The sequence below is a fragment of the Adiantum capillus-veneris genome, chromosome 20 (assembly GCF_014529385.1).
Source record: "Adiantum capillus-veneris isolate H3 chromosome 20, ASM1452938v2, whole genome shotgun sequence".
In the NCBI taxonomy this organism is placed as follows: domain Eukaryota; kingdom Viridiplantae; phylum Streptophyta; class Polypodiopsida; order Polypodiales; family Pteridaceae; genus Adiantum; species Adiantum capillus-veneris.
This window is the reverse complement of record NC_140950.1, coordinates 57,960,521-57,975,845: the sequence shown is the minus strand read 5'-3', so window position 1 is coordinate 57,975,845 and position 15,325 is coordinate 57,960,521. Positions and strand designations below refer to the sequence as shown.

Genomic DNA, 15,325 nt, shown 5'->3' with positions numbered 1-15,325 from the left:
AGTTCAGCCAGCCACCTTTCAGCAGCCTATAGCTGGTTCTAATGGGCAGGGAAGCAACCTACAGGCTATGCAACAAGTCTTCCCACCACCTTCAGTACACCCTGGCTATTTTGGAGGTGTAACAGACTTGGACACTCCAAGTCAAGAATCAATCGCAACAGCACCAAATAACCACTTCAAAACAATTCACAAATCACAATAGATTTGAACTGGCCTAGTGGAGTTCCGTGGCTAGAGATATTGGCCCCAAAGACTGGCGCCCTTTCGGTATTTCTTTTTGTATTAATCAATTCAAAGTACAAGAGAGTGGTCGGGATTCACTCTCAGACTCTGCCTCCAGATGCTCTGAGAAGTGAGGCCCTCACCACTAATTTAAAGGTTACAAGGGATGCCCAAAAGCAAAGCCCCAAAAGCTTCAAATCAAAAGCAACTGCTCTCTCTCTCTCTCTCTGAGAGAGTCAAAACTTGAAAGCAAAAGCATTCTCTCTCTTTCTCATTGCGTAGAGAAAAAGCAAGATTCGCGTCGCTCGTCATTAAAAGAAAAAAAAAATTAGCCTCCGCGATTTCCAAAAATTAGGGTTTCTGGCAGAAATTAGGGTTCCTGTAGTCCGCCACGTCATCACTTTGTGACATACCCCCCTCTTGAAAGCATTGTAGTCGACCGCGATTACACCTGCAAAACCGACAAAAGCCATAAACCATCTTAGCAAACACTGACTGTTAGTACCTACGTACTAGGAACACACATCTAGCACATGTACAAAATCGACAGTCACATCACACGACATCACAGGACATCACCAAACATCACAGGACATCACATGACATTCAACATTCATTCGGATCTTAGACCCTAATTTATCGGCAATGTAGCTAGCAATCACATCTAGGTCCAATCGGGACCTCATCGATGTCCAATTGACTAACCCCTATTGCAACCATGTCTATTCGAGATCAATCAGACCAAAATACTGCAGTCATTTGGGCTATCAATTCCAGCACTCAAAAGAAGTCAAGAACAAATCAGTATCATTATCACGAATTCCATTTCATAAAGTCATCCAGCAGAATACTGTCAGCTATCAGTATCCCTGAAGCTCAAAGAGACATCAGTGACTTTAGTATCAAAATCGAGGCATCTGTTGACAAGGGAGCGGAGTGACTCCCCTCTTGTGCATCCCACTGCACCAGATCTCTCGCCAAGCTGAATTCTGGGTTCCGTTTGGAGTAGACTATGCTAAACCAAAACATCGAGGTAAAGTTTCACAATCCGAGGAGTATCTGCAAGGTCCTCCTCCTCCATCCACTTCGCATCAAATGCAGGAAAGTTCTTGAACTTAACCAAGAACCGCCTTCGGACTTTACCTTTCTTCGTATCCTTATGTGCCAAAATCTGTTCAAGAACAAGGGTCTCCTCGTTTTCTTCCACTGCGAGTTGCCCATCAGGCTCCCCATCATCAGGCACATCACCCTTAACAGGTTTCAAGAGACTCACATGCAATGCATTGTGAATCCTCCAAGTATTTGGCAGTTTCAATCGGAAGGAGACATCATTTATCTTGTCAGTGATCTGGAAAGGTCCGTAGTATCGCATACTAAGCTTTGGAAAAAGTCTCTCCTTTCCCTTTTTCTTTCGTAGGCCTGCCTTCTCAAAACGTAAGAGCACCCAATCATCCTCCTTCAATTTCAAGTCGCGACGATGGCAATCCGCTGCCTTTTTCTGTCGTTCTTGAGACTCCTACAAAGTCTCGCGAACCTTGGCAAAAGCCGTATCCAAATCTTGCGAATATTCATCCGCTTCAAATATCTAATCTTTCGTGCTCAGGAAGGATGGAACCTTCGCAGCACTTTCAACAATCTCACATGGCAACTTCCCCGTCGAAGAGTGTATCATGTTATTGTAAGTTCTTTTCCCATTGAGTCTTCTGATCTGAGATACAAGACTTCAATAAATCTAAAATCACTGAATTGGCAATCTCAAATTGCCCGTCAGTCTGCAAGTGGAACGATGACGAGAACTGCAACTGTGTGCCAATGTTCTCCCAAATTGCCTTCCAAAATAAACTCATAAATCTGGGGTCTCTGTTGGAGACAATCGTCTCAAACGTGCCATGTAATCGGAAAATCATCGTGATCATTCTGTGTTCTCGGGAGATCAAAAATGAAATCCATTTCAATACTTTTCCAGGGGTGGGTGGGTATGGGTAAAGGCTTTAACAATCCCTATGCCTTATGCCTGTCAAAATTGACCTTCTGGCATACTAAGCAATTGCGCACAAACTCTTCCACATCCTTTTTGAGTCTCGGCCAAAAAAAAGTATCTCTCTACCCCCTTCATGGTGATAGCAATGCCGCGGTGACTCGTAAAAGGTGGACAATGGCATTCACTCATAACCTTTTCCCTCAACGGTTGTGTAACGCACAACATAGTCTTTTTCATCAAGTAGCCTTCCCGAAGGGAGTATCCAGCTACTGTCTCCCCATCCCGTATCCGTGTGAAAATATCTACAAAATCTGTATCTGTGGCATACTGATCGACCATATCCTCGAAGCTCCTATGATGTATCGCGGAAATAGCCAGATCCAACGGCTTCCGAGACAAAGCATCTGCCACCACATTCTTATGTCCCTACTCATGGACAATCTAGAAGTGAAACTGTGACAAGATGTTCGCCCACCGCATCTGCTTTTCCGAAAGCTGCTTCTGTGACAAGAAGTAGCGCAAACTCTGATGGTCTGTAAAGACAGTAAAATCCGCTCCGAGTAGGTAGTGCCGCCACTGAGTAAGAGCATGGATCACTGCCAAAAGCTCTTTCTCATATATCTGTGATGTCATCTCCGGCCTAGAGAATAATCGGCTCTCGTAAGCAATGACATGGCCTTCTTGCATCAAGACCGCACCCAGACTACGACCACAAGCATCACAATATACTTCAAATGACTTCTGCAAGTCCGGCAAAGTCAAAACAGGTCCTGTAGTCAATTTCTCTTTCAAGGTCTGAAAGGCAGTCACCTCTGTGGATCCCCACGAGAAAGGTACTCCTTTCTATGTCAAGATATGCAAAGGGGAAGCAACCTCTGCAAACTTTCGTATGAACCGCCTGCAGTACGAACACGGTCCCAAGAAGCTTCTAACTTCATGGACAATCGAGCCAATCACGGATAGTCTCTATCTTGGCCGGGTCCATTTGCACTCCTGCTGCTGACACAATGTGTCACAAAATGTGTATCTCGGTAGGAAAAATTCACTTTTCTTTGCATTAATCACTAACGTGTGATCTCGTAATGCTTGAAAGACTTGAAGCAGATGATCTCTGTGTTCTACCTCATTCTTGGAGAAAACAATGATGTCGTCAAAGAAAGTGCCAACAAATAGCCTGTACTCTCGAAAAATCCTGTCCATCATCCGGTTAAATGTCGCAGGAGCATTGGTTAAGCCAAAAGGCATCACCAAAAACTCAAATAACCCAAAAGTCGTCCAAAAAGCTGTCTTGTAGACATCTCCTGGCGCTATCCTGATCTGATGATATCCACTCTTCAAGTCAATCCTGCTAAAGCACGAGGATCCCCGTAACCTGTCGAGTATATCATCGAGCCTAGGAATCGGAAATCTGTTCTTGATAGTGATTTCATTGAGAGCGCTATAATCGATGCACATTCTCCAAGATCTGTCTTTCTTCAAAACCAACAACACTGGAGAGCAATACGGTGAAGTACTAGGCTGGACAAGACCCTTTTCCAATAGGTCTTTCACTGGGTTCATAATCTTTTCATTCTATAGTCGGCTCACACGATAAGGTGGCCGATTCGGTGGCGTGCTTCCAGGTATCAGATCAATGGTCTGATCTTCATGCCCTCTGAAAAGCAATCGGCATGAGTGTGGAGAAAAATCCTGGCGTTCTTTTGATCAGGTCAAAACATATTCAACCTTTATCCATCGTTCAGTTCTCTCCCAAAAGAATGAGTAAGACACTGAAGTTCATCAAGTACAATCTCTAAGCCCTTCATTTATCAAAGTCGCTTTCTCGGCCCGATAGTCAACCACGACGTAGTTCTGGTGGTACCAAGGGATTCCGAGTAGAACGTCACTCGCGTGCCCTGAACACCCCTGTCATTGCAAACGAAGTTTGCCAATGCTCGGTGTAATGGCAACATCCCATCCGGGTGACAGTCAAACTACCTCCGCCTATGGCGTCAGTCTGTCAGGCGTAATTCCAAATCGAACCGCCAATTCCAAGCGAAAAGAAGTTGGCCTTGGCTCCTTCAAAAGAGCTTCCCGATCCTTCACTTTGCCCCAAAAAGCGGCAAAGTTTGTACTTTCATTCATTTGATTCGGTGCAAGTCCCACGCCATGTGGTACCAGTTCTGCTTTTCTATCAGCCTTTTTTGCCACGTTCCTCAGCTGCTCTCGAACTCTCAGGCCTGTCGTCGTTCTTATCATTCTGTTCTTTCTGTGCCTTATTAGGGCACTTCGCAGAGATATGTCCATGTTCCCTGCATCCAAAGCACTTCCCCTCTCTAATGAAGCGAGCTCTCTCCTCAGGAGTAAGCTTGGGTCGTGCATCCTTTTTCTCTGGGTTGCTCTTTTTCTTTCTACTTTCATTCCCAAAAGTCTGTTCGGCTCGTTGTGTCATGGCCTCATCTATGGGGTAGGTCAGACTGCCAGAGTGAATGGCAAAGCCCCGCTTCACATGACTCATCAACTCCTGAATAGAAGCTGACTTCTGTTCCAAGCAGTGATCTCGGATCTCTGTAGGTAGACCCAAGGTAAACCGCTCAATCTCTTCTCTAAACGAGATCTTCTTGAATGAAGAGGCGGGTAGAAAAGAGCTCCAAAATCTTTCACAATAAGCATTGATTGTATCTTTCTTGGTCATCCGAAGATGGTTCCAAGCAGCTCGTACATCTCGTTCATATTCTTGCGTCAACCAAGAAAAAGCTTCTTAAATTTCAGCCATTTAACTGGCCCAGTCTTGTTTAAAAGAAGAGTGGACCACCAAGTACGAGCATTCCCCTTAAAGTAAGAGGTAGCTCTCCGAATCTTGGAGTGCTCTGAATAGTGTCCTCCCGCGAAAGCGATGTCAAACTGCTGTATAAAAGACAAAGCCTTCGAAGCATCTGAGTATCTTGAGAAAGTATCAAACTTGATCGAGTGGCCACCTTCCTTAAACTCTCGGACTTTCTTGCTTTTATCTTCGAGAAAGTCATACTGGTTGGCTTTGTAAAAATTCTTCTTGTTCGCATAAAAGTTTCCGTCATCGGAATCTGAGTTGTCTGTAGATGAGTCCTCGGTAGAACTGTCAGTCTCTAGGCGAGATTTAGCCTTCTTTGCCTTTCTCTTGCCCTTTCCGAAGCGTTACCTTTTCTGTCTTCTTCGCTCGAATCCGAGGAGCTAGAAGAACTGTCAGAAGAAGAAGAAGAAGAAGAAGAAGAATTGGGTACTCCTTCAAATCGAACACGCTTCTTCTGCTTCTTTGCCTTGTCAAAAGTCGACTGACGACCCAAATAACCTGGAAAGTCAGTGCTTTTCTTCTGCTTTTTGCCGTGCTTTTTGGCTTTCTTCTGTGCGTCAAAAAGCTAAGCAATCCGTGCATCAACCACCTCTTCTAGTTCCTTCTCTCAATATTGTTTGGGATCAGAAGGTTTCTTGAAAGCAGATTTCGGGGGTGGTGAAGTGGTTTTCTGCCACTGTACATGCACTTCCTGAAAAGAAGTCTCGCTCATATATTTTGCCAATTTCGGATCCTTCGCAAAACTGAGCATCATCTTTGTTGCATCGCCGATCAATTGACGATGCTTCATCTCTCTTTGCTCCGCCTGAGTAGGCCGAGGCGGGCCATACTCTCTATCTGAATCTTCGTTGTGATCCCAACCCGCATCTCCAGATGCAGAGGGAGTCGACTGATCCTTGCGTGAAGCCATAGGTGCCGCGGAAAAAAATTGGGGATCGGATTTCTCGTAGAAGAGAAATCGGCCGTGCTCTGATACCACTGTAACAGACTTGGATACTCCAAGTCAAGAATCAATCGCGACAGCACCAAATAACCACTTCAAAACAATTCACAAATCACAACAGATTTGCACTGGCCCGGCGGAGTTCTGTGCCTAGAGATATTGGCCCCAAAGACTGGCGCCCCTTTCGGTATTTCTTTTTGTATTAATCAATTCAAAGTACAAGAGAGTGGGTCGGGATTCACTCTTAGACTCTGCGTCCAGATGCTCTGAGAAGTGAGGCCCTCACCACTAATTTAAAGGTTACAAGGGATGCCCAAAAGCAGAGCCCCAAAAGCTTCAAATCAAAAGCAACTGCTCTCTCTCTCTCTCTCTCTGAGAGAGTCAAAACTTGAAAGCAAAAGCATTCTCTCTCTCTTTCTCATTGCGTAGAGAAAAAGCAAGATTCGCGTCGCTCATCATTAAAAGAAAAAAAAATTATTTTATTTTCTTAGCCTCCGCGATTTTTGAAAATTAGGGTTTCTGCTGTCCGCCACGTTGTCACTTTGTGACAGGAGGTGGATCGGTATTCCAGAGCATGGCTCGGTATTCCAAAGCATGGCTGGTCATGCACCTGGAAATCAGTTTTACACGCCAAGAACAGTGTTCGGGGGTGCTCAAACAATGATGCCTAACCCCATGTATGGTGTCACGGGCATGCTACCAGGGTTTCAAAGCACTCAGGGCCAATTTGGGATGCCACAGGCAAATTTTGGTATGGCTGGAATATTAAATCAACAGCCAAATATGGCATTTCCAGGTCAACTTAATAGCGGTCAAGGAACACAGATGAACCCTGACAGTGTTCCCATGTTTCAGTCACTTCCATATGACAACTTAACGCCGCTGGAGAGGCCAACTCCGTACAAAGAAGGTGGCAAAGGTGTCACATTCACGACCTTTAAAGGGTTTGATGACAGGAAGAAGGCTCTCTCATTCCTCCAGCAGTTTGACAAGGCCTATGCAGGGAGAAACTTTACAGAGGCTTCAAAGGTCCGCAAGGCAGCCACTTTTTTGACAGGGAATGCGGGACAATGGTGAACAACTTTATTGCTTCAAGGGCAAGCTCCGTCCACATGGATCTACTTCAAGCAGATTTTTGCAGCAACATGGTTATCTGATGACTTTGAAGCAAATGTCATGACAGAATGGCACCAGCTTAATGCTGCTACTTGCAAGAATCTGGATGACTACAATCGGAAGTTTTGGAAAGCTCTACTTCTAGTAACTTCCTATAGGTTTGTGCCATTGACAAAACAAATTGAAAAATATTGTTGTGGCCTACCCAAAGGATTGAGAAAGTACTGCACGAAGACCAAAGTCACTACTTTGACGCAGCTCATCGAGGTAGCAAACACTGGCAATGGTTTGCTTAAGGGAGAAGATTGTGAATTTAATATTGGCGTCAAGGAAGGATCAGCTAAGAAAAATTCAGTGAAGAAGTACGTTCCCAATGAGGTTCCTAAAGGGACTCAGTAGCCAGCCAACGCAGGGAAAGGCAAAGCTACAGCTGAATCAGAAAAGGGACCAGCAAACTTCAAAGAGATGAAAAAGACGTTTTCCTCGCAAGTCGGAAGAGCAAAAGAAGGTCATGAGGTCAGAGAACAAATGCTTTATCTGTGAGCAGCCTGGCCACATTGCTTACAATTGTCCTCAAAAGAAAAGGCCAGCTTATTCTGAAGACAAGACACTCTTAGTGCTATATATAAAATAGGAGATCCACTGAAGTTAGAATCGTAGTCACAACTAGATCTTTGCCAGACCCAAAAATCCATAATCTTGGGTGTTTGTGAACAGCCGTGTTGTCTGAAACTTTGGCTTCATCTATACACCTTGGTAGAGATAAGCCCTTACGAGTTTAAGACGTTCAAAAACTCAACTTGACTCACATTTAAAGTGTGTAGCGCTAAAATAATGCCCCAATAATTGCTAATGGCAAGACTCTATCCATTAGAATCGATGGGTACTCAACGAAATAGAATTTTTCGATCTCTAACAAATTACAAACAGATGGCTCTTAGCCATTCCAAAGTAGGTAGCAATAGATGGCTCTTAGCCCTTCCTGTTACCGTATTGACATAGAAAGATTCTAATAAAATCATGCCTAGGTTCACCTTTCCCGCAGAGAATTTGGAAAGAGAGAGAGAGAATGCTAGGTTGAGGAAAACCCCTTACTTTAATGTGTTTTATTCTCCTTGTACAACGCTCTTGTAGAGAGAGATACCATAATTGTGGTCATGATTGTACCAGAATGACTTAGTATGGAACTTTGCCTGTGAATATACATAATAAAAATTGTTTTAAGATGTCAATTACTTACCTCGTCCTTGACAGAGTAGCTAGTGTGATAGCGGAAGCGTATACAATGATGAGTGTTGTACATCCATCGTACTACTATGTCTACATATCGAAAAATGGAATGATAAGCCCTTGGCTTCAATGACACTTTCAACCATGTGAGCCACTAGTATACGTGCCTTGCATGATTACACTGGCATCCTTTTCGGCGAGTTGCAGGTCAATTTCAGGCTTCAGCATGCTATAATTCCCTGTTTTGTCAGCATGTTGTAATTCCCTGTGCTGTAATCCGAAGGCCTTCCCGTGGCTCCCCTGAAGATCTCTTGCAGTTTAGGTGTGAAACCCTAAACCTATAGGAAAACATAGCAGGCTGTAATTTTCTGTTTTGGATCGTTTCGAGCGTAGGAAACACGTCTACGCGTCTCAGATACTCCCGCACGCAATGGGACAGTTCCTCTCTTTTTGAATTGGATGAAAGAAAACTCTCCGTTTTTGTGATGGAACTGTGCGTAGCTGTGGGGGATTAGCAATTAGCTAATCCAGTTCTTGTACAAAAGGTTGTTGCCTTGGCAAACGCGCATAAAACTCCCAAAACTGTATTGGTCGTTTGAGAAGCCTGACTAGAGGGGCGTTACCGTATGTGCAAAAGGGAGAGAGAGATGCGCGAGAGCAAATCATCGCGCTACATGAGACAAGGGAGAAGGCAAGCTTTATATTAAAGCTGTTATCACCTGCACCCACTACTCACACATACATTGTAGTCACTTATACAAAATTCAGCCTCCTCTCTCAGTTTTGGGCGCCCCCTCTTGGATGAGGCTTCTGGAGTGTGTGTGTGGCCTGTAGGTTGCTCCCCTCAGGCTATGTGTCCAGTTTACTCCTTTTGGTTTAACATGCTTAATCAGATGGTGTCATCAAAATTTCTAGATGTGTTCCAACATGGATCGCGATCCATGTGGCATGTACCTCAGAGCCAAATCAGACATGTAACCACATGACCTAGTGTTTGTAGTTGTCCTAGATGCACGGGTGAAGTTTGGTCAAGTTTGGACTTGTTTTGATCAAGTTATGCTCATTTTTCAATTTATAATCAAGTTTACTTTTTTTTTTACTTTTTGACAACTTTTTGGCCAGATTTAGAAGTTGATCATCTGATTTTTTGATGCCAGAATACCTCGTAGAAGAACCTGAAAGGAGTGGGAAGTTGCTCCCTATGATAATTTCCTAGTACCCACCAACTTATAAGTGTTGCGTGGAGCCTAAATGACTTTGAACTTAAGCCTAGCCACCCTTTTACTGCTCGGATTTAGTGTCGATCGGTCCGACCATCTCGTGGCGACCTGCTCTTGACTACTACGGGTAAAACTCTCGTCCGTCGATCATTTCACACTGGCCATACAATGTCCGGCCATTTGTAACTTCAAAAAGAGGTCCCAAAAATTAAACAAAAATTAAGGGAAAGAAACCAACTCTCAGGTGCAGCGGAAGAGAATAAGGATTTTGCTCGGATCTAGTACTCCGCACAAAAACACAAGGGACACTTTACTTCACTTGAAAGAACTAAATCAAACTGAAAGAAAGAAAGAGACGAGAGAGAAAAGAGACGACACAGGGATGTCGGGTCCCAACCCCCAAGGGCCCCCTTGCTCTGTTGCCAGAGCAAGTACTTTCTTTGTTCTTGCACAATGCTCATACAATGATGCTAAATGCTAAGATGCTGATGCTAATGGGTATTGATGCTACTGATGCTAGGTACTGATGCTGAGATACTGAAGGGGTACTGAGGTACTGATGTTCTATGTCGATGACGATGATGTCGACGACGAGGTGTTGATGGCCTATGTCGAAGACGATGATGTTGACGACAGGTACTGCTGGTCTATGTCGAAGACAATGATGTTGACGACGGGTGCTGCTGGTCTATGTCGAAAACGATGAAGTCCACGACAGATATTGCTGGTCTATGTCGAAGACACTGAAGTCGACGACGGGTACTGTTGGTCTATATCGACAAGACGATGAAGTCGACGACGGGTACTGTTGGGGTCTATGTCGAGACGATGGTGACTGCGACGAGGACGACAATGGTGTCGTCATCAAGTCCGGGATTGCGATGACAATGACGATGTCGGCGACGACGATGAGGAAGGGCTGAGAATGCAAAACGCTAGGCTGAAAACTGAGATCGTTGGGAATATGTTGCGATTGGCTACTGTGCCGCCGCCGACGACGATTGTTGTTCTAAGGGCTCAAAACTAAAATGCTGGCTGATTTGTAAGGCTGAGAACTAGCATTGATGTAAGGGCTGAAAATGCAGTACTCTGTCATGTCGACGACGACGATGGTGTCGACGACGACGGCGTCAAGGCTCGAAAAAGCTAAGGCTGAAAACTGAAATCTGTCGCGATGGATGGCTTTCCGGCGAGGATTTGCTACCGGGAATGGAATCGGGGATGCGACAAGGCTAAAGGGATGGTATTGTTGCAAAAACGCTGATGGCTGAAATCTGCCCCAAAAACGCTAGTGCTGTTGGGATACTGCGGATGCAACACTTGGTGCACCACCTTTTGCTGCCTCCTCTACCTCTACTGAGTGCCCAATGGGTTTCTTTTATAGTTTCTTAGCAATTTGCCCTACCTACTTTTCCAACAAAAGTCAATTATTAATAATAAGTGAAAAATGTGTACTTTGGCAAAAAGGGTTCTATGCTCTAGAAGCTACTGAAATGACTGTATTGTGCAAGAGAGGGTAATGCAATTGTGGCCGGCCTAGACATGGAACCTCCTACTAGAGGCTCACAAAGTGTCAGGCTCACTCCTAAGCTAGGCTATGACTGATGTAAGGTGCAGCGGAAGTGAATGTTGAACTTTGCTCAAGATGAGTGCTCCAAACTGTGCTCAAGGTTCCTTTTTACTTACGGAAGGGAGAGCCTTCCGTTCCTTTAATGAGAGAGTGCAAGTGATTATAAACAAAGTGAGTAAACACTGTGAATGAAGGTGCTGAGACTGAGAGATAGAGAGAGAAGAATACGACACCAGAATGTTGTCAAACCCTCCTCCGAAGGCCCCACTCTCTATGGCGAGAGTTGTCTACTATTGATTGCACAAATCTCTACAATGCTTGGACTTGCCGACGATGAGGACGACGACGAGACGGGCTGAAATCTGAAAATGCTAATGGCTCAAATCTGCAAATGCCTTGTCTATGGCTCAAATCTCAACGGATTTCTCTCTCTCCGAGGGCTATGTCGTTCCAATAGCTATTTTGATAAGATATTGAGCGAGGTCGAAGCGGGGCATGACTCGTGTACAGGCTTGGGTGGTCCGGAGACCCAAGTGAGTCGTATTGGAGAGACGAGACAAGTTACAATGACAATATTAAATTAGAGGTGGACTATTGTTCACTAATGGAAAGGCATGCATGCCGGAGATCGATGAAGTTCGACAAAGGATTTCGTTCAAATGCCACGATGTTCCTAGCGCTAGGCACCCAGGCATCCAAAGAACTTTAGAATTGGTCAAACGATATTTCTATTGGCTAAGGATGCGCTCTTACATAGAGAGCTATGTGAAGAGATGCACTCAGTGTCAGATCAATAAGGCACAACGCCTTAGGAAAGCTGGCCTGCTACATCCATTGGAAATCCCTGATGCCAAGGGACAGAGTATTTCTATGGATTTTATCGTTGGTTTGCCAAATACTAGTCGCGGCTGTCACAAATTGCTAACGTGTCAAGCCACTTCAGAACGGAGCCAACTTGTAGATCCCAACCGAGGGGCCTAAACCCTAAGAGAAGCAACAGAAGAAGATCCAACCAACTTAAGGTTCCTGTCCGATGGAGCCTAAAGTAAAGCAGTCCACATACAAAAAAAGCGTAGAAGCTAATGACGTGGCATCCTGTACGGAATTCAGCATTTTGTGATGGCTTGCTGACGTGTAGATTGTATGGATTCCCGGACTTTATGCTGGCTACTCACATGGCAGATTGTACGGATGTTTCGCGTTTTACGCTAGCTGCTGACCTGGCAAGGCTGTACTGATTTTCCTGCTTTTGTGTTGACAGCTTTTGGACCAACTGCTGTTGAGTTTGAATACTTTTCATGTGACTGCTTTTCAAGGCCAAGGGCCTTAAAATATGTGCAGAGGGCTCTGTCTCTACACGCTTCGGTGAGAAGGTGCAGAGCGCGAGTATCGGCATTGTACTAAGTTCAAGTAATAAAAAGAAATACCGAAAGGGGCGCCAAGGTTTGGGGCCAGTACTCTCTGGAGTGGAATTCTGCCACTCCGTGTCGCGTGTCCTCTCTCTCTCTCTCTCTCTCTCTCTCTCTCTCTCTCTCTCTCTCTCTCTCTCTCTCTCTCTCTCAGTTCAGTTGTTATTGAAGTGCTAAAAGTCTGTTCAGTCTGTTCTTTTCTATTGGCACGTGGTGCCCATCTCATGACAGTGGTATCAGAGCATCAGGCGTGTACTTTTCTGAAAGCACACCCGTCCTACAAAAGAGGAGACAGAGCAAACCGGCGCTTCCAAAGGCTACAGGAATTTTATTTGACGAATCTTCATGCACTCACCCCGAACCTGTTAGTCACCCTCACCCTTACTTCATCGAGCATTGGGTGCGCTCCCATCTTTATCGCTCTGTCTTACAAGGCATAAGCCATAAAGATCACTTGCAAGAAAAGGATCCAAGGTTTGTTTCGAGTTGCTATTTTTCTCAGATGCAGTGCCATGCAGTGGTGGAAGTCTATAGCTACCAGCCGGATATTCCAAGAACTTGGCAAGCTTCCAAGAAAAATTTTGATATGGTTTCTCACATCTTCTTCAGAGTGCAACTTCTAGCAGAGAGGGGTATCCTGAAATGCTTGCCACAGAAACCACTTCTCTAGGAGCGATCCCAACTTGTTGATAGTCACTTTTAGGACGATTCTACTAAAACAAGTAGAGCCCTGTAATCCATAAAGAATATCATCGAGCCTGGGTATTGGAAACCTACTCATGATGGTAGTCTTATTAAAAGCCCTGCAGCTGATACACCTTCTCTAAAATTCATCTTTCTTCAACATAAGCAGTACTAAGAACCAAAACAAGAAAGAATTGCGTTGGATCAAACCCTTTCTTAAAAACTTATCCACGTGACAAGTAAATTTCAAGCAACTGAATTGTAGCTTGAGCTAAATTGACAACCATTGAAACCATGTTGGATTTTGTGTCAGGGCAAGGGATTGTTTGGAAGATTTTGTTGCTTTCCAACAATACAATACCATTCTCTTCTAGGAAAGTAAGGTTTTATTAAACTAAATTTTCTTAATCCTTACCAAGATTTCATAATCATAACAACGTGTCTAGCAAAATGTACATCCCACACTGATCACACTTAAGGTCTTTGAGAAACAGAAATGTGGTACAATAGCCAACAAAATAACATCCATATCTCTCTCTCTCTCTCTCTCTCTCTCTCTCTCTCTCTCTCTCTCTCTCTCTCCCCACAATGTGAGAGCACACAAACCTTGGAGGGATCAGCCTTAGGGAAGCTTTTCACGACGCTGAGAACGCGATCAGTAACTTCCTCCATATCGGGGTGAGGGGCCGCCGAGGAGAAGCGCCACGACGCACCTTTCACAGGAACACGCATTTGACGAAGAAAGTTCGCCCGCAAGCTCTGCATTTTGGAAATTGACCCCTCCCTCTCCTCTACTACTGATTTCTAAGACCTTCGAGAGTAATCAGAGATGTCTGAACTTCTAAGGCTGCCTTTCAAGTCCAGTCCCCTTATAGGGCACTAACAGCCCTCCACCATGAGATGGCATCAATGGTCCCAATTAAGTGGGCATCGAGATTGGATGACCATTGTCGTCATGAAAACCTCATGTGAACTCCTGTATGCATGAGCTCCTAATGCCACATATATGCCTCTCAATCTAGCTCCCCAGCGACGCATGACCCTTGCACCATGATGTCACACAACGCATGATTTTTTATATAAGAGTCCTTCTAACTATTTTCAATAATAGTCATGTAGGTAAATAAACTTTGGTTGCTATCAAAGGTTTGAAACTTTTTAGTTTTTTTTTTCTTTTTGAGTAGGTTTTACGTTTAATATTGCCGATGGACTTTGTATTCCGTTAAACGCTGGAGGAATCCTTTGTTTTACCCACAAATATATCAATGTGAAATAAAAAATCATTGTGAGTATATATTTTATGCACCTAACTAGCTCTCATGGTATGATATTTATCGAGTATGGTCTAATACAAGTACCCCTTAGGGTTGATTGGGTATGGTTTGAAAAAATAAAATTGGAACATTTCGTAAGAGGGTGTTTATCTATCTTCTATCTATATATAATAGGGGAAGGGTTTCCGGCCTCTCCCCCAGCCACATGGCAGTTCCTCCTCCATCCAGTGCCTTAATTTGGGTTGTGAACTCAACGCACAAAGAGAGAGAGAGAGAGAGAGAGAGAGAGAGAGAGAGAGAGAGAGAGAGAGACCATTAGGTGTGGTATGCGCTCCATTGTGGAAGCTGGAGAAACGGCTTAAGGGCCGAGCTTGTGGTGAGAATTGTGCCCAAGGTTGAGGGGCTTGAGGTGTCACAAAAGTCAATGCATATCCCTACAAGGAGGCGGCAAGCCATGCAAGTAGGGGGGGTGGTTGCTTGACCACTCTCTCTCCCAAAGGGCACCCCTTGCTCAAGAGGCAAGTAGGACACATGTCAAGCCCCTAGCTAGGTTACCCTCAATGAGTGTCCAAAGCCTATTGGTTGGCCTCCCAAGGGGTTCAATGATAATTAAGTAGATTTAATTAATTTTTTTTGCATTTATCAAGTCCTCTCTCTCTCAAAGGGGAAAGGGGGACACTTGTCCCATGGCTAGCATGCTTGCTCGATATGCATCTTGCATATGATTGGCCAGGCTTGCAAAGGTCCAATGAGCTTCAAGCTTGTGCTAGAAGAGGGGGTCAACCAAAGTGAGTAGGGGGCATGCTTGAGGGGTATACTCTCCCACACACACACACACACACTCCCATGGTGTGAAGTGCAAAGGGC

General features: G+C 44.6%; 1 protein-coding gene across 1 annotated transcript in view; it reads right to left on the bottom strand.

Moving 5' to 3' along the window:
• Nucleotides 1–14,041, bottom strand: part of LOC147432569 (acyl carrier protein 1, mitochondrial-like) — a 31,797-nt gene extending 17,756 nt beyond the window's left edge. Inside the window, exon 1 of the mRNA XM_086492449.1 lies at nucleotides 13,791–14,041. Within this exon, the coding sequence (XP_086348575.1) occupies nucleotides 13,791–13,949 (159 nt within the window). The 5' untranslated portion in view covers nucleotides 13,950–14,041. The remainder of the gene's footprint in view (nucleotides 1–13,790) is intronic.
• Between the last annotated feature and the right edge of the window lie 1,284 nt (nucleotides 14,042–15,325).